A 26,032-nucleotide genomic window follows, 5' to 3' on the forward strand; every position below is an offset into this window, starting at 1 on the left:
CTGATGAGGGAGATAAAAGTATAAATAATAGACAGAACACAGAGGCACTGCTGCTTCAATCATCAAAGTCTGTGTTTGAGCAGCGCACGCGCTCCCTCCCCAAGCAGGCGAACACTCCCAAAGGGAAAAACAATCAAACACCAATCAATTGAGCAGGGAACATCAATAGTCAATGTAATAAACACAGTGTAAAATACATTTGAGAAAGACATTCTCTCATCTTGACACACATAACATTTCACAAACATTTCACATATTATTTACTATTTTATCTCTATTTTTTGTGACCACCACACGTGTTATTGTTATTGTTAATGTTTATTATTTTTCTACAATATTTAATAGTAGCTTATGGTGGTGACTGTCAGTTTGTGCACGTTTGACAGGATTTTTAGAACAAATTAAGACGTAGTCAGCTAGACGATGAACATTATTAATATTATTAATTAATAATTATTATATGATGCAGTCACACATGTAGCGATAATTGTTAGTTCTGTTTGTTGATTCAGGGTTAGCATCATCTGAGGTCCTCTGATGGTCAGCATTCTCTCTTCTCAGGTGTTCTGGATCCAGAATGGAGCTTGTGTAAAAAACATAGAAACAAAATAGAGACATCATTAGCATAGCTGCTGATCCAACAAACTAAAATTAGTTTAACCCAATTTAATGAATAAAAGTGCACATTTGATCAGATGCAACTACACTCACAATTTAAGAGATACATTATTCGAATGCTTGGCGAAAGAGATGCGTTTTTAATCTAGATTTAAACAGAGAGAGTGTGTCTGAACCCCGAACATTATCAGGAAGGCTATTCCAGAGTTTGGGAGCCAAATGTGAAAAAGCTCTACCTCCTTTAGTGGACTTTGCAATCCTAGGAACTACCAAAAGTCCAGCGTTTTGTGACCTTAGCGTGCGTGATGGGTTGTAGTGTGGTAGAAGGCTAGTTAGGTACGCAGGAGCTAAACCATTTAGGGCCTTATAGGTAATTAATGATAATTTGTAACTGATATGGAACTTAATAGGTAGCCAGTGCAGAGACCGTAAAATTGGGGTTATATGATCATATTTTCTTGACCTCGTAAGGACTCTAGCTGCTGCATTTTGGACTACCTGTAGCTTGTTTATTGACAAAGCAGGACAACCACCTAGAAGTGCATTACAATAGTCCAGTCTAGAGGTCATGAATGCATGAACTAGCTTTTCTGCATCAGAAACAGATAACATGTTTCGTAGCTTGGCAATGTTTCTAAGATGGAAGAATGCAGTTTTTGTAAGATGGGAAATATGATTTTCAAAAGACAAATTGCTGTCTAATATAACACCCAGATTTCTGACTGTAGAGGAAGTAACAGTACATCCATCTAGTTGCAGATTGTAATCTACAAGATTCTGTGTAGTGTTCTTTGGTCCAATAATTAATATCTCTGTCTTATCCAAATTTAATTGGAGAAAATGATTTGTCATCCAATCTTTTATATTTTTAACACACTCTGTTAGCTTAGATAATTGAGAAGTTTCATCTGTTCTCGTTGAGATATATAGCTGAGTATCATCAGCATAACAGTGGAAGCTAATTCCGTATTTTCTAATAATATTACCAAGGGGCAGCATGTATATTGGAAATAGAAGGGGACCTAGGACAGATCCTTGTGGCACTCCATATTTTACTGATAATAAATGAGATGACACCCCATTTAAGTAAACAAAATGGTAGCGATCGGACAGGTAGGATCTAAACCATCTTAGAGCCTGCCCTTGAATACCTGTATAGTTTTGTAATCTATCTATGAATATGTCATGATCTATGGTGTCGAACGCAGCACTAAGATCAAGTAAGACTAGAAATGAGATGCAGCCTTGATCTGACACAAGGAGCAGGTCATTTGTAATTTTAACAAGTGCAGTTTCTGTGCTATGGTGGGGCCTAAAACCTGACTGAAATTCTTCATACAGATCATTTTTATGCATGAAGGTGCTCAATTGAGCAGACACAACTTTTTCTAAAATTTTAGACATAAATGGAAGATTTGAAATAGGCCTATAATTTGCCAGTTCACTAGGATCTAGTTTTGGTTTCTTAATAAGAGGCTTGATAACCGCCAGCTTGAATGATTTTGGGACGTGACCTAAAGATAACGATGTAATTGTCTTGCCAAAAGCTTAGTGTTATAAGTAATGGGAACTGAATACAGCAGCAGTGAGAGAAAAATCACTGGTGTGATGTCTGCTGGACAACTGTTTTCATAAAAACTAAAATAAATGAATACAATTAATAGAAAATACAATACAAACATGGTCATTTATTGTACCTTGATACTTTTGTCTAATTACCTGTCTGTTTAGGCAACAATAATGGTCTTCCAAGCCATGGCCGAGTACCGCATTCAGGTTAAGAAGGCAGACATTAATTTGAACCTGGAGGTGGCTGTGCAGGAGAGAAAAGAGAGAACCAGAATCGCTTTTACATCATCTAACTTTCAGCTTTCACGAACAGACAAGGTCTGGAAATATGAATGAATGTTTGCACACTTATGCTGACAAACAGTCTGATTCTGACATGTTGTTTGGATTAACTGATTCACTTAAAAGTGTGTTTTCTGTCTGTCTGCTTCGTGGACTGAATGCCACAGTTTGACATTACAAGGAGTTTCAATATCACGGCTCAAGGTGCTGGGGTGGCCATGCTCTCGGTGAGTATTCATGAACGCGCTCATGATATCTTCACCAGCATGTTGTTCTGTGTTTAAAGGAACACTCCGCCGTTTTTTGAAATAGGGCTTATTCACATTATTTCCTACATTTAGATAGGTGGGCAAATGCATTTTTGTGTCAGTGCATGCATTGTTTTAGTTTGACTGGGTCGGCGTTAGCTTAGCTTAGCACAATGAATGGAATCCTTTGTTGCCAGCTAGCATGGCCTGAGTAAAAGTGATCAAAATATTTTTAAAAACCCACCCAATTACTTCTTGAGGCCTGCGTATTCACAACGAGTACAAATAGCGATCCAGATTAACACAAGGCGATTTCCTATGCAGATATTGACTTGGGACTATATTATGGGGAAGCACAGGCGAAGCACTGCTGCTTAGGCGAAGCACTGCTACTTCGGAGCAGAGATATCACGCAACACACGAAATCCCACGACTTCCGTCAACATACCGGCGTGAATAGTAGCTGCCTGGCTATTTTCCTTACAGTACACGAATGGCGATGAACATGGCAGATTTTGAGATAGACTTTTGAGATCTCAGACAGCCAAGAACCAGAACCATACCTATTTGAACAGTTTACAGAAGACGAGCTGCGTGCTTTGGAAATAGAACGACAGGAGGAGGAGGTTGCGATCGTTCAACAGCCTGAGGACGTGAGGATGAGAGCCAACATGAACTGGTGGTGTGAATGTGGAGAAATATGCCAATCTATGCCGACGGAAATAGAGTGTCTGTGCTGTAGAGAGTTGGACATGTTTTTGCCATTGATGACCAGGCTCAACACGTCAGATCAAGATGAGCGTGCCCGAAGTTGTGTCACATCTACAGAGGATTTCACGGCGCTGATCCATTCTGCAGTACTCGATTTTTTTTCCGGTGTGACAAAGTGAACTGGAAAAAACGCCCCACGCCGAATGGACCAAATGGACAGCTGTCCACAGAGTAAGTGATTATTTTAATCATGACGCATGTATAGATCGACCCATATTATACCTGTATTCACATAGAGTTGATGTTTTCACAGGCAATATAGGTTGGTGGCTTATCGTGTTGTCTCCTCTATAGTAGTTATACTAAAACTCCCGAGTCTAATTCGGTGAGAGAAATATAGCTAGCTAACTTACCCCTCAGTCATTTCATTTTACAGGTTCGTAGTCTAGATAGTAGTCTAGTCTATCCGTAGTCTAGTGCAGTATCTATTTTACATCCGAATAAAAACACAGATTAACATAAGGAAGAGAAATAAAAGACAACTTACATTTGCACTTTGTTCTTCCTGTGCTTTGAAAATAGATGGGACTGCCGTATCTTTCATACGTAGTACAGTCTTTCTGGGCCCATATTCCATTTTTTCAAAGTAACGTTAGTCCTCTGGTGCAAAATGTTCTTCGCAAACACGATACTGCTTTATTTTGTTGAGAGGCGTTGAACTACTGATCTCCAGAGCTCCTAGCCATTTATTTCTCAGTTCCACATTAGATGGAATTCTGTGAAACATTACATTCGTGTATGTCCTTTGCTTGTTCTCACAACCTTTTGCTATGCAGGTAATAACCATGTTTGCTGTAACTTCTCAAAATAAATCATCCAAAAGCGAAGACACTCGGTGCAGGTCACGCCGGTATGTTCTTCTTATTCTGTTTTTTTTTTTTTTTTTTTTTTTTTTGACGCGTTGGACGCCGGTATGTTGACGGAAGTCGTGGGATTTCGTGTGTTGCGTGATATCTCTGCGCCGAAGTAGCAGTGCTTCGCCTAAGCAGCAGTGCTTCGCCTGTGCTTCCCCATAATATAGTCCCAAGTCAATATCTGCATAGGAAATCGCCTAGTGTTAATCTGGATCGCTATTTGTACTCGTTATGAATACGCAGGCCACAAGAAGTAATTAGGTGGGGTTTTTTAAATTTTTTGATCACTTTTACTCGGGCCATGCTAGCTGGCAACAAAGGATTCCATTCATTGTGCTAAGCTAAGCTAACGCCGACCCAGTCAAACTAAAACAATGCATGCACTGACACAAAAATGCATTTGCCCACCTATCTAAATGTAGGAAATAATGTGAATAAGCCCTATTTCAAAAAACGGTGGAGTGTTCCTTTAAGAGCTCCTGCCCTTTCCTCTCAGGTCTTTTCTGTGTATTATGCTCTGCCTGAAGAGAAAGACTATGACTGTAAAGCGTTTGATCTCAGTGTGCAGATGAAGAAAGAGTCTGCAGGTAGGATTCATCAGGAGAACGAGACATGAGTGTAATTCAAATGGCTTTGTTGTAAAAGAAGGTTGAATTATGATGTTATATTTGTGTATGTAGTATCTTATAATGGAGCCTCTGAAAGCTACATGATAACCATTGAATACATGTGAGTATACAACTATTCTAACTTCAACACAACACTTAACTTTAACACTTTGCACAAAGGGAAGCTGTGATGTATGATGGTACACATTAACCCAACCTGCAAACAGATTATTAATAGAATATTACATCATATTAATCCTCCTTTGCAGTTTCAAAGACCCATTAAGAAGCTCAACCATGTCTATTTTGGACATTGGCCTGCTGACAGGGTTCAAAGTGGATGAACAAGATCTTTCAAAGGTAAATCAATGGCATCAAGGATCGTGAAAGTTCGGACATGTTCAATTGACTTTTTCTCTTATGATTTGGCCTACAGCTATCCACTGGTAAGGATAAGTACATTCAGAGCTTTGAGTTGAACAAAGAGCTGTCAGAACGAGGATCTCTTATCATCTACTTAGATAAGGTACACTTCCACTTTTCCCATATGTGTTGTGTTTTTATTTATATTTTTGCATGCTATGAAAAAAAAAAAAAATTGGTGAATTGCTGTTTGGTATGGTGATTTTTCATGATAATAACGTGTGTACTTAATGTCTTTGGAGATCAAACGAAAATTTAAGTATTGAGGAAAATAAATTTGCTTTTTGCAAACAAAAATAAAGAATTGCAAAACATAAATGAAATAGCGTGAAAGCAATGATTTTGCAATACATATTTTCCATGGTCATATCTATTAATTTATTTGCAACACTGCTTTTATTTTACGTGTCAGTCTAGTTTGAGCTTGCGATACCATTTTCCCTTTGCACTTCACTTTTTTGCGTGTCTTGTGGCACTGTTTTGACGTGGGGGTGGAGCCAAATGACGGGGGCATGTACAACATGACTCCCTGGAAGTGACGTCATCGAGACGCAGCTCACTGATCCAGGTCCCGTCATGATGAGCAGAGAATTTTGAGTGGATCGTTTCTTTTTATTCAATAGCATTAAAACATTTATGTTTTCATTATATTAACTTTATTAACAAATGTATATGCATATTAGCAGCATTGGCACAAGTTAAAGAAGTTGTTACCTTGAACATCTGCTGTTTATTTCTCTCGATGTGCACATTTTTATAACATTAAAATGTTTATTGTTTCATTTGGTTAACTGCAAGTGTTTGTTTAAAAATTCTAAACTTGTGGAGGACGCCAGCGCACAAAAGCGTTCTTTGCTAACATTAGTTCAGAGTTACTGCTGTAAAATAATGCAATTCACTTCATAAACTATAATTTACATCAAAAAAGAGGTCTACGATTCAAGTTTCATATTGATCACAAATTCGTTTTTCATTTACAAAACTACTGGCATGAATTAATAAATGACTGTCATTGTAAAATAAAAATAAAAAATTGACTCAAGTCTTTTTGGTTTAGTTTTGTCGTGGCCACGAGATATTAATTCTTGGGAACGTGATAATGTAGTGGCCACAAGTTTAATGAATAAACAAACTAGGGTGACCAGAGCAACCTGAGATTATCAGAGATTGATAAAATATTTTTTATCCATCTCACAGTCCGTTGATCGTGTCTTTTAGTGTAATATATGTTCATATTAGGCTATTATTATTTTTATCATTACCATATTTTTCGGACTATAAGTCACACCTAAGTATACGTCGCATCAGTCCAAAAATACGTCATGACGAGGAAAAAAAACATATATAAGTCGGACTGGACTATAAGTCGCATTTATTTAGAACCAAGAACCAAGAGAATAGCATAGAGCAGCATAGAGCGCCCTCTCGTGGCTTCATGTCAAATTAATTTTGATAAATAAGTCGCACCTGACTATAAGTCGCAGGGCCAGCCAAACTATGAAAAAAAAGTGCGACTTATAGTCCTGAAAATATGGTATACCGTAATTCCTCAAATAAAAACCGGTAGTCAAATAAATGCAGGTCCTCTTATAGTGGCCGGGGGCGTGGTCAACACGGACAAATAAAGGCCGGTCTTAAATAAAGGCCTAATGTTATGATCTCTGTCCACTGGAACGCTATCGCTTTTAATTTAAAATGGGTTATTTAAAACAATTACTTATCAAACAGATTGAATTAGAAATAAAGGCCTGCCTCTAATAAAAGCCTGCTTCAAATAAAAGCCTGTTACCTTCTGCAGTTCAGGTAAATAAAGGCCCCGGCTTTTATTTGAGGAATTACGGTATATAATATATCCAAGTGGATGCTGCACACTGCTGGTGGTTGAGGAGAGACCCACCGCATGATTGTACAGTGCTTTGGGTGGATAACAATAAACAATAAAGCACTATATAAATGCATCATTAATTTATTCATTCATTCATATAGGCTAACCGTATATAATTGAAATTAATATTTTATTAATAAGGGCTATATTTTTATATTTATTGTTATGCTTATTTCCCCTTTCAATTTGTGTATTTAACATAATTAACATTCTGTGATAAATGAGTGTTTTCATTTACAAATGAAACTAGCGAATTATTCATTTATAATTATAGTATTTATTATTATAGGGTCAGGATATTTATATAGTTATTGTTAAATTCATCCTCTAAGTGCACTTCCAGTAAAAATTCCTGTCACATAGCATAATCAAAGCTTCATTGGCATGTCAGGCTTTTACAGTATAGGCTATTATTTACAAAACTCTTCAGGGATGCGTTTTCCTCTTAACTAATGTGAACAAAGAACACTCCTGTACACTGGCGTCCTCCCACGTTAAGAGATTTTAAACAAACACTTGCAGTTAACCAAATGAAACAATATACATTTTAATGCTATAAAATTGTGCACATCGAGAGAAATAAACAGCAGATGTTCATGGTAACAACTTCTTTAACTTGAGCCAACACTGCTAATACACATACATTTGTTAATAAAGTTAAAACAAAAACATGAATGTTTTCAATACTATTGAATAAAAAGAAACTATCCATTCTAAAGTCTCTGCTCATCATGACAGGACCTGGATCTCTGAGCTGTGTCTTGGGCCAATGACGTCACTTCCAGGGAGGAATGTTGTACACGCCCCCGTCCCTTGGCTCCGCCCCTACATCAAAACAGTGCCACAAAGCAAGAAGCGCAGAAAAGTGAAGTGCAAAGGGAAAGTGGTATTGCAAGCTCAAACTAGACTGACACGCAAAATAAAAGCAGTGTTGCAAACAAATTAATAGATATGACCATGGAAAATATGTATTGCAAAATCATTGCTTCCACGCTGTTTCATTTATGTTTTGCAATTCTTAATTTTTGTTTGCAAAAAGCTAATTTATTTTCCTCAATTTTTTTGCGTATATATAAGGCGTTATATTGACTCCATAAATGTCCAATTAGGTTTCTAATAAAGAGAAGGAAAGGGTTGTCTTCAGAATGCACAAGATCAATGAAGTGGGAATGCTGCAGCCCGCCGGAGTCACTGTGTACGAGTACAACTCTCCAGGTGTGTGGTGTAACATTTGCCAACACATATTTATCTAGAGGACTAGATAATAAATGTATCTAACTATTTATTCAGTGAATTTCACAATATATACAAATATTCACATTTTATCAGTAGATTATGTGATAAATCACTTTCAGTTGCTTACAACAACTCAAGAATAAAGAATAAAAAGCAACATTGTGCTTGTGTTCCACTGAAGAAGAAATTAATTGGCGCTTTTTCCTTTAAGCAAATGGAAATGCTTTTTGAAGAATACAAATCCATCCGATTGACCATTTTGATAAATTCTACTGTCATATCTATACTAACCTACACATTTTGACAGATAAGCGTTGCATGAAGTTCTACCATCCTTATAAGAAAGATGGATCGCTGAACAGACTCTGCCATGAGGACCTGTGCCAGTGTGCTGAAGGTTTGTACATTTAAATTATAAGATTAATATACAACATAATTAAAAAGTGTCATTTTTTGAAGTCCCCATGAGAAAATCAAATGAAATATCTTAACAGAAAACTGCAGTTTGCAAAAGAATGAACACAAAGATGAGAGTAATCGTGAAGATAAGGCCTGTGAACCTGGAGTGGAGTACGGTAAACACCCTGAATGCTTGTTGTTGTACATCTTGTACAAAAGTCTTGTTTTCCTAATGAAACCCAGTAAGGGACATTTCTTGCAATGGCAGTGTTATGTACAGTAGACGATCATGTAATGCATTTGCCTTGCAGTTTATAAAACCAGGGTGTTGGAAATGAGCTTCTCATTGCATGCAGACATCTATAACATGACAATTGAGCGAGTGCTGAAGGAAGGTATGAGTTGCAGTTTTCCTTCTGATTAACTGTGGCAGTAGCAAATGCTGGACATGAAAGATGCAGTGTAATCTGTGAATCATGACTCTAGATTGTGACTGGTCTATTGCACTGGCTTTATCTTGTGTCTTTGTTTTTAGGCTCTGATCCAGGTGTGGAAGGAAATATGAGATCGTTCTTGGCTCATCCTTTCTGTAGAGATTTTCTGAAATTTGAAAAAGGCCAGACATACCTGATCATGGGCCAAACCTTAACCCTTCCAAGGATTGGCGGAAAGTACGACATTCAGTATGGATTATGTGGAAATTGGCTAATCTTGTAGTTTAGTGTATTTTGAGTATAACTCTTATTATATATCTGCTGTATGGATACTCCTAATGAAAAACGTTCTCACTCTTCTCAATCGTCTCAGGTTAAGGTACCACTTGGGCGAAGACACCTGGATCGAATACTGGCCAACAGAGCAGGAGAGCCAGACAGCAAAATATAAAGCAAAGTATAATGGCATCACCGCACTGGCCGAAAATCTCATTCAATTTGGATGCACCACTTAAAGATTTTCATGAGCTTAAAATTAATTTACAGCTCTATACCATCCTTGAAGCCACATCTTTGCTTTTAATTCTATTATGTTGTCTGATTTATAAATATTTGCTTACTTTTGTTCTTTTAAGGTTCATGCAGTATATTCAATTCACTTAAATGAGTTCAACCTAAGGTCTGTCAAGTGAAAAATAATCATTCCAAGCTATTTGTCAAATAAACTTTGCAAACATAAAACATTCTTTATTTTTGATTCTTTGCATAACAAAAAAAAAAAAAAAGAAATTTCCAAACCTTACCAGAGAATTAATTGAAAAAAAAAGCAAAAACCCTAAGCAGATTACTGCAGTGATACTATACAGTTTATGAGACTATAATAAGACATTATAAATGCATTTAGCAGGTTGATCATGCACTAAAATAAGGATTTGATGGAACTTAAGTACCAACAAAATGGCAAAGAGTGAGGTGACCACTTTTCTTCTTTCAGCTGGTTGATTTTTTATTTTAATTTTTTTTAAAGGCAGTTATATAGTTTAATTAATTTAACAATATTTATCTGGTTATATTCAAAGCTCACTTGCATTTGATGGATGGGGTAACAAGGTTTCAGTGAAAGTGTTTAGGAGTAAAAAATAAATGAGAAAGTTTATGTCACTAATAAAGAATTCTGGGCCTGTTGCTAGAGAGTAAAGGGAAAACTTCATCGGAATCTGTTTGTTTGTTTATTCACCTATTAATTTATTTCATTTTTTATATGTTTATTTATTATGTATCTTCTGGACCCTTGCAGTAAAATTACAATCTTTACAGCATGCAAGATCCATTATAAAAAAAAAAAAAAAAAAAAGTTCAATAGCTTAAATAAAACCATCTGAAATACTGAGAAGTTTTCCAGCCCAACTGATCAATAGAAGAGCAGCAGATTTACCAAAGGTTGCATTTGCACAACAGGTCATTGACGGGAAATCTCACCACAGTGAACTTTACCACAGACAGCCCCACCGTATTCTCTTTTCTGATCAAAGTACCCCTTTAGATTGACAGAGACATGACCTATATGAATTCAAAGCCCATTCTCATGATGATCCAAACATATCACTTTGTTAGCATCCACTCAAATGAATGATATTCTAGTGGATGCTTTAAAGTAGGAAATATTCATCAGCTGAAAAAAAAATGCCTCTGAAATTGGCCTAATTTGACAGTTTTAAAGAACTAAAAACCCATTTTAAAGGAGGAAATACCTTAAATAATGCACTTATTTGAACACATGGACATTATTTTCATCGACATGGTTGGCTTAATTATAATTGAATTTAATACAAACAAAAATGTCTGGCAGCCATGAGTTCAGGTGAAAGTCTGCTCGATTCAAATCTGTACAAACATGAACACAGTCAAACACACAAACACACAAAGATGGAGGTGAAGCTGCTGTTTCTGACTGTTGTTCTACTCTCCTCACCGATCCTCACACTATGTGATCCGCTGTGAGTATCAAACACTGATTTTATTAACAGTTTATTAATTTATGTGTGTTGGTCGGGGAAACTAGCTTAGTATGCTATACATTTAGAGGTTCAGTGTCATAAATGTCTATTTTGTATAGCAGTGGTTTTGTATGTTGGTTTCAGACACCAACAGCAAAGTTTAATTTCCAGAATTTTGTCACATGCTTTATTAGAATATATATATATATATATATATATATACATATATATATATATATATATATATATATATATATATATATACATTCTGTAACAGCTCTGTGCTATGCTGTTGTGATGTGTTGTCATCAGAGCTGGGTAGTAACTGATTAACATAATTTTTGGAATCTGATTATGTAATCCTGATTAAGTAAATTGATTAAATTACATTTTAAAATATTCATAATCAGACTGCAGTTACTTTTATATTGATAACGTATTGTTCACAAAATATCAATAAATAATTATTTACCATATTTTAAGATTTCCTTTCTAAAATATCCCACCGCTTGTATACACTCAGGGAGTCTTCCAGTTTTGCAGACTTTCAAACAAAATTATCATTGTCTGTTGACTATTGTCATTAGTCAGGTGACTGTAATTCCTCAGAAAACAGAGAGGCCACTCAGAATTTGACCACTGGGCTTACAAAAATCATTACATTTTTAGTTTTCTCAGCATTTCAAAATTGCATCAACTTTTGATGAATAGAAATTCATTTTTATTTGAATTATCATTCAGTGGGTTATTCAACCATGTTTTACGTCTAATGTGTCAAACGCATTCAAATGTGGAAATTCAATTTTTTTCTTATTTATATGTAATGCATGGATTCCCAAACTTTTACTGTCAGCTGAACCTCTTTCACCTTATATATTTAGCGGCTATTTAGCGGCTATTTAGCGGAAGTACCCCTGGTATTTGTGGACGTATTTTTATCTCTTTTGCTGACGTTGCTGACGTTGAAAAGACATCCATTGAGGAGCCAACATGAAAGTTTGTATGATGTCTTTTTTTGACGTCTTCTGTACTTCCGATTTAGACATTCACAGAACCTCCTTACAAGGTTAAAAACTAGTTAAAAAGTGGTCAACATGAAATTTGACAGTATTTTACCATAAATTCTACCATGGAAATTAACTCCACTCCCACTGCTTCAAACAGTTCGAGTTTAAAAGCTAGCATTCCTACGATGTTAGTACTATGAACTTATTTCATTTGAGTCCACTGAGAAGGAATATTTCTTAATATAAAACTGCAAACATTTAATGTGTAGTAATCAGAGGTGGGACTTTCAAGTCACAAGCAAGTCTTCAAGTCATATCCAAGTCCTCAAAGGGTTAAAGTTAAAGAGATAATTAAGTGACTAATTAAATGATGATTGTACATTAGTGATGAACTTCTGCTGTTAACAATCAACATCACTGAAGTAAAGAGAAACACAAGAACTACAACTGAATTTAGCCACAGCCTTCAACTGAAAAAAAAAAAAAAACACTATGCCACCATAATTGTGGTCAAGGTTTGCTTTAAGTAGTCTCTTGACCCTTTTATTAATTCAAAGCAATTTGATTCAAAACAATTTCATTATTGTTTTCGCAGCAAACATGTATGCATTGCTGAATCAAACCTTGTAGTGACAGATGATCTTATGCTTTTTCTGCTTATAACTCATGATGACTGAACATCATGAGATAGTCTTCTTTGGATTGTTGACTGACACTCAGCTTTTACCAGAGTTGGGACTTTCAAGTCACAAGCAAGTCTTCAAGTCATATCCCTCAAAGTCCTCAAAGGGTTAAAGTTAATGACATAATTAAGTGACTAATTAAATGATGATTGTTAATGATGAACACCTGCTGTACTTGAGAATTACAGAGGATCAGATGTTGATGTTTTATTGGTTAAAGTGATGCAACCATAATGGAGATCAGTGTTTGCTTTAGTGGGGCTCTTGACCCTTGAGTGTCATGTTAGATCTCTTTATGTAGCTTTGCATGAGGTGCTGTAAAGCGGAGAGAAGAAATTAATCTGCATGTGATAGGTGGTCAGATTACATTCAAATTAACATTAACTCTATTTTAGTTAAGCATAATTAACCCAGTAAAACTACACTATGGAATTTTTTTTTTTTTTTTAAGTAAGTTAACTTTAAATCTTTTAAGTGCATACACAATTTGGAATAACTGTACTCTGTAGACACACACAGACATCAAGAACCAGCATATGACTCTCAACAGTGGTGCCAATCAACAAAATGTTGCATGCTGAGTAAAAACTTAGTAAAAACTCCCGTCATGCACTGCATAATGAAAAATTGTCACCAATGTTGAGGATCGAGTGATAAGTGTGTTTGTCTAAAAACTTGAACTGATTGTCTCCTTTTGTGTCTTTCAACATTGAAGCATTGTGATTTTTTTTTTTTTTACTTCCGTTCAGTAATAGCTGAGTGTCAGTCTACTATCCAAAGATAAACACCATTTCATGATGTTCGGTCATCATGAGTTATAAGCAGAGAAAGCATAAGATCATCTGTCATTACAAGGTTTGACTCAGCAACGCATAGGCTACAAGTTTGTTGCAAAAACAATATTGCAATTGTTTTGAATCAAATTGGTTTGAATTACTAAAAGGGTCAAGAGACTACCTAAAGCAAACCCTGATCACAATTATGGTGGCATTTTTCTTTTCCTTTTTTTTCAGTTGAAGGCTGTGGCTAAATTCAGTTGTAGTTCTTGTGTTTCTCTTTACTTCAGTGATGTTGATTGTTAACAGCAGAAGTTCATCACTAATGTACAGTCATCATTTAATTAGTCACTTAATTATCTCTTTAGCTTTAACTCTTTGAGGACTTGAATATGACTTGCTTGTGACTTGAAAGTCCCACCTCTTATAGACAGAGCCGTAGATCGCTGACAAGCCACGCCATATCGCGTTCATTATCGAAGGCGATTCATCTGCGATAATGAACGGATATGGCGTGGCTTGTCAGCGATCTACGGCTCTGTCTATTAAATGCCACTCCAATTATAAGCAGGTGATGGAGATTTTAGCAGTGATCATGGAAGCAGCTTTACTGATTAGATGCGCATGATCATATTGTTAGATATATCGCCCAGCCCTAAATTCTATACACACTACTGAGTGTTTGAGTAACACTGAATCAGTGAAGTTAATGAGATAATAATGTGATTAATTGATGATTGAGCATGATTGATGAACACCTGCTATTAACAAACATAATTACTTAAGGAAAGAGAAACACAAGAACTACAACTGACTTGAGCCACTGCCTTAGATGAAATCAACTGAAATAAAAGAATTCATCAAATCTCTCAAGATCTGATTAAACAACTACTAAAACAGCTTCACCAGATTCACATTACTAACCAGACTGACTTTATTTCTGTCAGATGTCTACAGAAGAACTTATGGAGAGTTAAATAGGTTTAGGTTTGGTCTTTTTTCCACTACCATGATGGAGATCAGTGTTTACTTTAGTTGGGCTCTTGAACGTGACTTTTCAACAACTAAGGTTTTTTTTTTTTTACATTCTGTAACAATGCAACTTTGGAACTTGTTATAGCAAAAAAATAAAGTAAAAAAAAATCTGGTATTGTTGTTTATAGATTGACAAGAACAATCTCTGTTATTTTAACATTAATACTAAAGCAAAATAAGAAACACAGAGTTATGAAAGACTGTTAAGAAAATTTCATTCATAAAAAAAGGCCTTTGATGAAATTTAGACAGAAACATCAAGAATCAGCGTATGAATCACAACAATGGTGACAATCCAGAAAATAATTAACAGATCAGTTCTGCACATCACAAAACATGCTTCTAAAACTTAAGACAAAAGCAAAATTATAAGCACATAAGAATTCAAGAAAATAAGTGAACCATTCAGCGCCATAATTTATTCATGCCGCAATGCATGCTGGGCGTCATGGATGAGTTTTATCCTGTGCTGGTACCCAGCATGCATTGCATCATGAACCTTTGATTATCACCATTGTTGAGATTCATATGCTGATTGTTGATGTCTTTCTTTGAGTGTTGCGGACACTGCTGCCCTAAATATTTAAAACTCAATCTGTCATTAAATCCATATGTTCTGGTTATCACATACAGTTCAATTTTATAAAATTGAAGAAACCAAACAATTGTGTATTTCTCTCACATATTTCAAGATCAAATTAATATTTGATTACTATAGCAATGCTTTAAGTCAGTCTAAGAGATCATGCCTGACAAAAGCAACCATAATCACTTGACCATCAAAATTAATATTGCTGTTATAGATGTACCATTAAGATACAAATATAGCAATAATACAAAAATTAAAGTACAAACGTCAAGGAGCAGTAGCCCAACTAAAGCAAACACTGATCTCCACAATTTTGAGGCTAAACGAAACAGAAACATTATCATCTAAATCTCTGTAATTCTCAATAAGATCTTTTGATCCCTGATCTGACAGAAATAAAGTCAGTCTGGTTAGTAATGAGTGAAGTTGGTAATTTCATCTAAAACTGTGGCTGAAGTCAGTTGTAGTTCTTGAGTTTGTCTTGTATCTCTTTTCTTCATTGATTCTACTCGTTAACTGAAGTTGTTGATCAGTGTCTGAATTCACTCATTAGTGTTCATTCTCTCTGTCAGGTGGAATATATTAGTAAACTCATGTAGAAAATAGTGAATGAGGGTGTAGGGTGTGATTTGAAACACAGACGCTGATGTTGACTTTGAACGTTGTTAATTTGTGATATATAGCAGTTTCAAACTGTTTAAAGCAGTGCAGTAAAGTTAATTTCCATGGTAGAATTTACAGGTAAAATACTGTAAAAAATAAGAGCAGTAAAAATAATGGTTGAAAGCTGTAAGTTAACAGTACTTTTACTGGCACCCAGTTATTTAATGGCACAATATTTTACAGTGAGTACCAACCTCTTAAATGGAAAATATCCTGTTTCCTGGTAATTTACAGGGATAACCCGTATACTGATGTTCCCAGAATTATCTGCATTGAATTTCACATTTTGCTTGAATTTCATGTTTTATTTTTAAAATATGTTTTTTCTTAGCTGTTATGTTCATTAGGGTTGTATGTTCCATATAATGTTCAATTAATGTTTATTGCATATTACAGTTTCATGAGTCTCACCATGATGGTGTTTAGTGATTTTGTGAATGAAACTGTGCACCTTCTGTGTATTTTATTTAAAAGCTGCTTGTGATGGGCATTGTTTCATCATATGACTTTCTCATCACCAACTGCTTTTAGTGGTTACCAGAGTATTACAAAGGTACAAAACAGATTTCAGTATTTCAATAAGTAGGTATATTAATACTGTGTCCGTTAAATTATGGGATTAAACTGGAAATTAAAGGTAATACCTGAAAATGGTTTTACAGTATTTGTTACAATATAATTCTGGCAACTACAGCTGCCGGTTTTTTACCTTATTCTTTACGGATTCTTTTTTACAGTGTACGTGGCACTGTGACCAACCTAACATTTTACAAGTTTAATGTGGCAATGTGGTCGCTCACTTTTTTTCATGATCAGTTTTAATCGTGTAACTGTTAATAGATTTGAACAAAGAAATAAAATCTTACTACACACAGGCCCTATTTATTGCAAATACAAAAATAAGACGAGTAAAGAAAACACGGTACTTAAAATAATCACCCTTCACTTCAATATATGAACACAGAAAACTGCTGTTAACAGGTTAATGTAACTTTTTCCATTCTATGACTAGTAAAATAATGGCAACTTACTCTGATGAACGACTATGTGGCTCTGCTCAGAATAGCTGCAAGTGCTGCATCTTCTTCTTGTTTGAAAGGTGTCAGGGTTAAGGCACAATACCGCCACCTGGGAGCTCAGCAATGAACAATACTGTAGTATTTACACGTGGGGTTATTGTGAGAAAACTGTTCATTTTAACTATTGCAGTTATTTCTAATACCGGTATCATCACACACTTAACACAATATCGATAATTGTTGCTTTGAATATCAAGGTTATCATCAATAGCGATATATCGCGAAACCCCTATGATGTATATTGTTTGGTGTAACATTCTAAGATATCCTCTACATTCCCTGCATTAACTTTCAAAAATAAACCTACGATGCGTACCGGCGTCCAGAACATTCTTTTTCAATATTTATGGCTATTTGATTTGACCTCCTCAGGTTTGTTCTGTCGGCTCCTAATCTGCTGAGGGTGGGTTCCTCAGAGAACGTGTTCGTGGAGGCTCAGGATTACTCTGGAGGAGACCTGAACGTGAGGATCACAGTAAAGAATCACCCGAAGAAGAACCTGGAGATACTGTCTAAATCAGTGACACTGACTGCAGCCAACAATTTCCAGATCCTTACAGATATAAAGGTGATGCCATTTTAATATACTTTGTCCTTATGTAAGCATATGTGTGTGATTCTTCAGAGGGCAACCTTCATGTTGTGGAATCTGCAATGTTATGCACAATTCAATAGTTTTTATGTGTATCGTATATATTGTATTGTTTACTGTTGTTCAGATTCCAAGTGATAGGCAATATTTCTCTGACGATCCTCTGGAGAAGCAGTATGTGTATCTACAAGCTCAGTTTCCATCCATCTCTCTGGAGAAAGTGGTCATGCTCTCATTCCAGTCTGGATATATAATTGTCCAAACAGACAAACCCATCTACACACCAGCTACCACAGGTTTGGAGCTTCAACATCAGATAACTCTTTTGAATGTCATGATGAAAAGCACAAAATAAAATTATTCCATTAACTATCATTTATCCTTTCTGCAGTTCAGTACAGGATCTTCTCACTGACGTCTGGCCTGAAACCATTTGAACATGCTGGAGTATCAGTAGAAATCATGGTACTCTAAAGAATGCACTTAAACATTCCTTAAAATACATATTTTAATACATATATTTAAAAAGCATGAATAACAAATGAGTATATTTATATTAAAGGATCCTCAAGGTATCACAACTATGAGAGAAACCATATTTCCACAGCAAGGGATTAGATCAGGAAAATATGCCGTACCTCAGCCTGCCAGGTGCGTTCATGCTGAAAACTGAGACCTGATGTAACTAGACACAAGTTAATTGACTGAATTATCACTCGATTTGTCTGTAGAGTAGGACAATCATTTGCAACTGTTTTGACCTGATTAATGCGTTTGTATTTGTAGTCCTGGGATCTGGAAGGTGGTCACGAGATTCACAAACACACCACAAAAGAATTACACTGCTGACTTTGAAGTCAAAGAATATGGTACTGGATGAGCCTTCTATTTATTATATTTTTTGTTGTATATGACAAATACTGCAGTTGTGCCAAAAATCTAAGCCAATTCTGAAAATACATATCTTTTACAGGGTTTTTGTTTTTATTAATGTAATATCAACACACACAGCAAAATCCCCAGTGTTAATTTAACACTCTTGAGTGTGGACTCATATAAACACTAAAGCAGTGTTAAAAGTAACACTGAAGCAGAGTTGAAGTTAATGAGATAATTAAGAAGTTAATTGAGTTATGATTGAGCATTATTGAAGACACCTGATGTTAACAAGCAGAATCACCAAACGAGAAAATCACAATTTGTTTATCACCATTATAGTGGTCAATGTTTGATCTTGACCCTTCAGTTATTATCTGTAGATTTTATGTGGCTGTGGTGACTGAATTATATCATACAGACAGACCACAGCAAAGGCAATCATGTGTGCCATTGATTGTGATTTGAGCTATTTGTTATAGAGTGACCTGAATGCCTGAGTTTAGGTTTCTTTACTGCATACATAAATTAAGTGAAAAAGAAAAGGAAGCAACTCAGCATTTCTGACATAACATGACATGTTTTTAATAGTTACTTTTGTTTAGACACACAGACATCAGGAATCAGCGTGAGCATCACAACAACGGTGACCATCAAAAAAAGCATGTTGTAGCCAATAAAAACTCATCCATGGCTCCCATCATGCATTGCGGCATGAATAAATTATGAGCTGAACTGTAATTTTAACTTTTTATTCTAACTATTTTTTATTTTTGCTGTTTTTATGTTCATTTTGTATCTAGTTTTGTGATGTTCAGAGTTGGTCTGTTTAACTGAATATGTTGTTTGTCACCGTTGTTGAGATTCATACGTTGATTATTGTTATCTGTGTGTGCCTAAAATAAAAATTCTTTAATAAAAAAAAAAATCAGAATCACTAGCAAGAGATATCTACAAAATGTATAGAAAATACAGATTTTTTCATTGTGGAATCAAAGCTGTGACAATCAATAATGGAAGTTTTACTTTGAGAAAACACTGTAAATGAGTTCAGTGAATCATGTCAAACAACGATTACATTAAAACATAATCATCAACAAGCGATGATTTTTGCTCTTGGTTTGACAAACAAACTTTAAAAGTAAAAAGTTACAAGCCAAGATCCCAGCTAAAGCAAACACTGAACACTATAATGGTGACACACACATTGTGATTTTCTCGTTTGGTGATTCTGCTTGTTAAAATCAGGTGTCTTCAATAATGCTTAATCATAACTCAATTAACTTCTTAATTATCTCATTAACTTAAACTCTGCTTCAGTGTTACTTTTAACACTGCTTCAGTGTTTATATGAGTCCACACTCAGAGTGTTAAATTAACACTGGGGATTTTGCTGTGCATCAACACATTTTTCATAATGCGTGTTTGTTTTTATAGTGCTTCCCACCTATGAAGTCACATTATCACTCAGTCAATCATTCTTCTGTGTAAAAGATGCTAGTCTGACAGTCAGCATTGAAGCAAGGTAAGACAATTATGTTTTGCCACTTTATTATTATGTCCAAGTCTCGATATCCTTTTAATTTCATATTCTCTCACATTTGAAGCTATGTACATTCCAAAGCACCTCTCTGCTAGCTAACTTTTTTTGTTATTATCTTTTTAAGATACCTTCATAAAAACAATGTGAACGGACATGCATTTGTGGTGTTCGGTGTGATGGAAGATGAGAGGAAAACTAGTATTCCTTCTTCTCTTCAAAGAGTTCAGGTGAACTTCATAACAAGCACAAACTGACAAGCTGATGTGTTAGTAAGTGATTCAGACTTATACTGGCATTTGCATTAACCACAGATTTCAGACGGAGAAGGTAACGCCAAGCTAACAAAGGAAATGATACTTCAGACCTTCCCAGACATCAACCAACTGGTTGGACAATCAATTTACATTTCAGTCAGTGTTTTATCAGATACTGGTAAGAGATTGCACACCAGAATGCAAGAGTCTACTGCTACTGCTATTATTTAAGGTTTTACACTATGTCATAAAATGCAGCACATAGTGTGAGGTGCTAAAAACACGCCCATCATAAAATTATTTTATTCTGTATTGACACAATTCTAGTATTTGTTTTTGTGTGTGTGTGTGTGTGTATTTCAGGAAGTGAAATGGTGGAAGCTCAAAGAAGAGGCATTCAGATTGTGATATCACCATACACCATCCACTTCAGAAAAACACCACACTTCTTCAAACCTGGAATGCCCTTTGATGTCTCCGTATGAATCTTTTCTGTTCTTGCAAAAAAATAATAAGCAGTCTGTATTCATAATATAATTGATGAAAATACACTAATTGACTTGCCATTTATGTAAAGGGGTCAATTGATGTACACTTTATTTTCTAATTGTCTTTTGCCACACCAAGAACCTTATCGTACCCCCGGCGAAATGCAGCGCCACACACAGCACAAGTGATTTAATTTAACGCAGTTGTTAATTTCACGTCCTGCACCAAGTTTTTTAAATAGCAAATGCATTTGCGCCCATTTACGAAATTAAATAGACTGCGCCTTAAATTTTAATGCTATCCCACAATGATATGGGGGGGCTGTAAAATAATGCTTCTACAGTGTAGTTACAGTAATATTACAGGACTGTTCATCTATTTCTCATCATGCATTTACAATAAAAACATGAATACATTGCATTGTTGTAAAATTTATTATACAAATTACATCAATTGCTTACAGTGCCTATTACTTGTACTTCTGACTTTCTGGTGGCGATCATCCGCTTTCAACTCTAAATATGATCTATCCATCATGATTTTAATGCACCACTTAATGGCATTTGTAAACAGTTAATAGGATCTAGCCAAACTTAGCTGATGTACTGAAATGTATAATTGTATTCTGTTTTCATATAGGTTTATATAACAGACCCTGACCAGATGCCTGCTGAAAACATTGAAGTGGAGGTAAATCCAGGAGCGGTCAGAGGTCGTACGAGAGCTAATGGGATTGCGAAGCTTACTGTCAATTCTTATGAAGGATCTTCCACATTGGAGATCACTGTAAGTTGATGTGTCTCAGGATTACTGATGAAAAAAACAACCTAAGAATTCCTGCCTGTCATATGTGGTTTAAGCTTATCTAGCTGGTCTCCTAGCCTGGTCAAACTGATCTTGACTGCTTTAATCCAATTTTTAACACTGAACAAAACAGACAACCTCAGACACCAGCCTAATCTGTAAATTTTATTTTTTTTATTTATTTTTTGCTTTTTTTATTTTTTGCTTTTTTCAGCATATAAAAAAAAAAGAATTATAATCTGTTCACTTCCAGGTAAAAACCAAACAACCAAAATTAGATGACGACCAGCAGGCAGTGAGGAAGATGACGGCTCAGGCCTATAAAACCAAAGGCGGCTCTAACAACTACCTCCACATTGGCATTGATGCTGCAGAGCTTCAGATCGGTGATCAAATGAAAGTCAATCTGAACCTGGGAAGAAGTCCAGGAGTCAGAGACCAAGATTTCACCTACATGGTGAGTGACAACCCCTTTTCGGCCCAGTTGAATCCATCTAGCATTAGTCTGTCAGCAATGTCACATGCAAGTGATGCTTTTGATCACAATAAATTACAAACAGTGTTGTTGTTGTTGCTGTTGTTTTTATAGACACCCTGTGTTTTTCTAAACTACTGCTACTAGATTCAAGATCTTTATTTGTCAAATACACAGTTATTTAGAGAATGTATAACAAGCAGTGAAATGTAAATATGTTCCACTCCATATACTGTGCAATTATTTATGACGTATACAACAATAGTCAAGTCAAGTCACCTTTATTTATATAGCGCTTTAAACAAAATACATTGCGTCAAAGCACTGAAAAACATTCATTTGGAAAACAGTGTGTCAATAATGCAAAATGATAGTTAAAGGCAGTTTTGCAATCAAGTCAATGATATCGCTGTACACAGCAAAATCCCCAGTGTTAATTTAACACTCTTGAGTGTGGACTCATATAAACACTAAAGCAGTGTTAAAAGTAACACTGAAGCAGAGTTGAGGTTAATGAGATAATTAAGGAGTTAATTGAGTTATGATTGACCATTATTGAAGACACCTGATGTTAACAAGCAGAATCACCAAACGAGAAAATCACAATTTGTGTGTCACCATTATAGTGGTCAATGTTTGATTTAGTTGGGATCTTGACCCTTCAGTTATTATCTTTTATGTGGCTGTGGTGACTGCTGTGGTCTGTCTGTATGATATAATTCAAAGGCAATCATGTGTGCCATTGATTGTGATTTGAGCTATTTGTTATAGAGTGACCTGAATGCCTGAGTTTAAGTTTCTTTACTGCATACATAAATTAAGTGAAAAAGAAAAGTAAGCAACCCAGAATTTCTGACATAGTATGACATGTTTTTAATAGTTAGTTCTACGTAAAAAAGAAATCTTTTGTTTAGACACACAGACATCAGGAATCAGCGTGAGCATCACAACAATGGTGACCATCAAAAAAGCATGTTGTAGCCAATAAAAACTCATCCATGGCTCCCATCATGCATTACGGCATGAATAAATTATGAGCTGAACTGTCTTTTTAACTTTTTATTCTAACTATATTTTACTTTTGCTGTTTTTATGTTCATTTTTTGTATCTAGTTTTGTGATGTTCAGAGTTGGTCTGGTTACTTGAATATGCTGTTTGTCACCGTTGTTGAGATTCATACGCTGATTATTGTTATCTGTGTGTGCCTAAAATTAAAAAAATTTAATAATAAAAAAAAACAGAATCACTTGCAAGAGATACCTACAAAAATGTATAGAAAATACAGATTTTTTCATTGTGGAATCAAAGCTGTGACAATCAATAATGGAAGTTTTACTTTGAGAAAAGACTGTAAATGAGTTCAGTGAATCATGTCAAACAACGATTACATTAAAACATAATCATCAACACGCGATGATTTTTGCTCTTGGTTTGACAAACAAACTTTAAAAGTAAAAAGTTACAAGCCAAGATCCCAGCTAAATCAAACACTGACCACTATAATGGTGACACAGAAATTGTGATTTTCTCGTTTGGTGATTCTGCTTGTTAAAATCAGGTGTCTTCAATAATGCTTAATCATAACTTAATTAACTTCTTAATTATCTCTTTAACTTCAACTCTGCTTCAGTGTTACTTTTAACACTGCTTCAGTGTTTATATGAGTCCACACTCAGAGTGTTAAATTAACACTGGGGATTTTGCTGTGTAGATGAAGTGACCCCAACTAAGCAAGCCAGAGGCGACAGCGGCAAGGAACCGAAACTCCATCAGTGACAGAATGGAGAAAAAAAACTTGGGAGAAACCAGGCTCAGTTGGGGGGCCAGCTCTCCTCTGACCAGACGAAACCAGTTGTTCAATTCCAGGCTGCAGCAAAGTCAGATTGTGCAGAAGAATCATCTGTTTCCTGTGGTCTTGTCCTGGTGCTCCTCTGAGACAAGGTCTTTACAGGGGATCTGTATCTGGGGCTCCAGTTGTCCTGGTCTCCGCTGTCTTTCAGGGCAGTAGAGGTCCTTTCTAGGTGCTGATCCACCATCTGGTCTGGATACGTACTGGATCCGGGTGACTGCAGTGACCCTCTGATCTGGACACAGACTGGATCTGGTGGCTACGGTGACCTCGGAATAAAAGAGAAACAGACAAATATTAGCGTAGATGCCATTCTTCTAATGATGTAGCAAGTACATCGGGTGTTATGGGAAGTGTTTCCGGTTCGGTTTACCTAATTAATGCAGCCTAAAAATCCTTTAACGGATTTGGATATTAAAAGAATACACACCAAGAATTGGACACACCTTCTCATTCAAAGAGTTTTCTTTATTTTCATGACAATGGAAATTGTAGATTCACACTGAAGGCATCGAAACTATGAATTAACACGTGGAATTATATATGGAATTATATACATAACAAAAAAGTGTGAAACAACTGAAAATATGTCATATTGTAGGTTCTTCAAAGTAGCCACCTTTTGCTTTGATTACTGCTTTGCACACTCTTGGCTTTTTCTTGATGAGCTTCAAGAGGTAGTCAACTGAAATGGTCTTCCAACAGTCTTGAAGGAGTTGCCCGAGAGATGCTTAGCACTTTTTGGCCCTTTTGCCTTCTGTCTGCGGTCCAGCTCACCCTAAACTATCTCGATTGGGTTCAGGTCCGGTGACTGTGGAGGCCAGGTCATCTGGCGCAGCACCTCATCACTCTCCTTCTTGGTCAAATAGCCCTTGATACCTTCAGTGTGACTCTACAATTTTCATAGTTTCTCAGCTGTCGCAGATGATACAGTCTTTGCTTGGCCTTCTTTCACTCCAGCCTGAATGTGTGCAGTCCAAGTCAGGTCCTCAGAGATGTTCACTCCAAGGTACTTGAATCTATTAACCCTCTTCACAGGGGTCTCAATGATCATGAGAGGGGAGTAGGTCGCTGCTGTCTCTTCCTGGATTCTACAATGAGCTCTTTGGTTTTGCTCACATTCAAAGAGAGACAGTTGTCCTGGCACCAAGATGTCAATTTATCTACCTCTACTACTGTAAATTTTGCACTGTGTCTAAAAAAATAAAGTACTGATGTCAAGGCAGAATGTTTTCCTTTTTTTTCTCCCATTTTCAGATCTTGAGCAAAGGTCACATTGTTCAAGCAGACAGGTTTAAGAGGCAAGGGCAATCTCTAGTGACTCTGTCTCTGCCTGTAACCAAAGACATGGTTCCGTCCTTCCGCTTTGTGGCTTATTACCATGTGGGCTCGTCTGAGGTGGTGTCTGATTCAGTCTGGGTCGATGTGAAGGACACATGCATGGGAACGGTGGGTATATCATGTAATATAATTAATATTTTAGAATTTAAGAATTAAAACGTTGCTTCAAAAATTTCATACATCAGAAGTCCCTCATATTATTTCTTGTGTTTCACAGCTGAAGGTTCAGGTGAAGGAGCCTCGACCGATCTATGAGCCAGGAGAAAGCTTCAGTTTGCAGATAACTGGAGATCCTGGAGCTAAAGTTGGTCTGGTGGCGGTGGATAAAGCTGTGCACGGACTGAACCAGTACAGACTCACTCAGACAAAGGTGAAGGATGTTCACCAGCACCTCGACAACTTGCGAATGGCTTATAAATGGTCTCTTTGTTGCTCCAGATCTGGGACGTCATAGAGAAGCATGACATCGGCTGTACAGCAGGAGGTGGGAGGGACAGTATGGGGGTTTTCACTGATGCAGGTCTGATGTTTGAGTCCAGCACTGCAGGAAGAACCAACACCAGAACAGGTATGTTTGTATTTATTATATGTAATATGTATTTCCCTGCATGCCACCTCAGAGTAAAAAAATAATAGGTAATTGTGCAGTCTG

At 36.2% G+C, this 26,032-nt stretch overlaps 2 protein-coding genes across 3 annotated transcripts in view; both read left to right on the forward strand.

The window, feature by feature from the left end:
- Window positions 1–10,068, forward strand: part of LOC113053189 (complement C3-like) — a 36,071-nt gene extending 26,003 nt beyond the window's left edge. Inside the window, exons 30-41 of the mRNA XM_026218051.1 lie at window positions 2,350–2,505; window positions 2,637–2,696; window positions 4,839–4,929; window positions 5,023–5,071; window positions 5,220–5,310; window positions 5,387–5,476; window positions 8,368–8,473; window positions 8,802–8,891; window positions 8,989–9,069; window positions 9,205–9,288; window positions 9,429–9,564; window positions 9,701–10,068. Of these exons, the coding sequence (XP_026073836.1) occupies window positions 2,350–2,505; window positions 2,637–2,696; window positions 4,839–4,929; window positions 5,023–5,071; window positions 5,220–5,310; window positions 5,387–5,476; window positions 8,368–8,473; window positions 8,802–8,891; window positions 8,989–9,069; window positions 9,205–9,288; window positions 9,429–9,564; window positions 9,701–9,842 (1,176 nt within the window). The 3' untranslated portion in view covers window positions 9,843–10,068. The remainder of the gene's footprint in view (window positions 1–2,349; window positions 2,506–2,636; window positions 2,697–4,838; window positions 4,930–5,022; window positions 5,072–5,219; window positions 5,311–5,386; window positions 5,477–8,367; window positions 8,474–8,801; window positions 8,892–8,988; window positions 9,070–9,204; window positions 9,289–9,428; window positions 9,565–9,700) is intronic.
- Window positions 10,069–11,226: 1,158 nt separating this feature from the next.
- The window catches only part of LOC113049555 (complement C3-like), a 28,829-nt gene continuing 14,023 nt past the window's right edge, over window positions 11,227–26,032 (forward strand). For both annotated transcript variants that reach the window (XR_003276621.1, XM_026212030.1), the window contains exons 1-15: window positions 11,227–11,324; window positions 17,529–17,724; window positions 17,876–18,044; window positions 18,140–18,213; window positions 18,311–18,399; window positions 18,535–18,617; window positions 20,062–20,149; window positions 20,292–20,394; window positions 20,479–20,599; window positions 20,785–20,900; window positions 21,550–21,696; window positions 21,968–22,171; window positions 25,297–25,488; window positions 25,598–25,750; window positions 25,819–25,948. Coding sequence is in view for 1 of the 2 variants with exons in the window: in XM_026212030.1 (XP_026067815.1) it covers window positions 11,254–11,324; window positions 17,529–17,724; window positions 17,876–18,044; window positions 18,140–18,213; window positions 18,311–18,399; window positions 18,535–18,617; window positions 20,062–20,149; window positions 20,292–20,394; window positions 20,479–20,599; window positions 20,785–20,900; window positions 21,550–21,696; window positions 21,968–22,171; window positions 25,297–25,488; window positions 25,598–25,750; window positions 25,819–25,948 (1,936 nt within the window). In the remaining variant the exon portion in view is untranslated. The remainder of the gene's footprint in view (window positions 11,325–17,528; window positions 17,725–17,875; window positions 18,045–18,139; window positions 18,214–18,310; window positions 18,400–18,534; window positions 18,618–20,061; window positions 20,150–20,291; window positions 20,395–20,478; window positions 20,600–20,784; window positions 20,901–21,549; window positions 21,697–21,967; window positions 22,172–25,296; window positions 25,489–25,597; window positions 25,751–25,818; window positions 25,949–26,032) is intronic.

The sequence above is a fragment of the Carassius auratus genome, chromosome 1, assembly GCF_003368295.1.
Source record: "Carassius auratus strain Wakin chromosome 1, ASM336829v1, whole genome shotgun sequence".
NCBI lineage: Eukaryota > Metazoa > Chordata > Actinopteri > Cypriniformes > Cyprinidae > Carassius > Carassius auratus.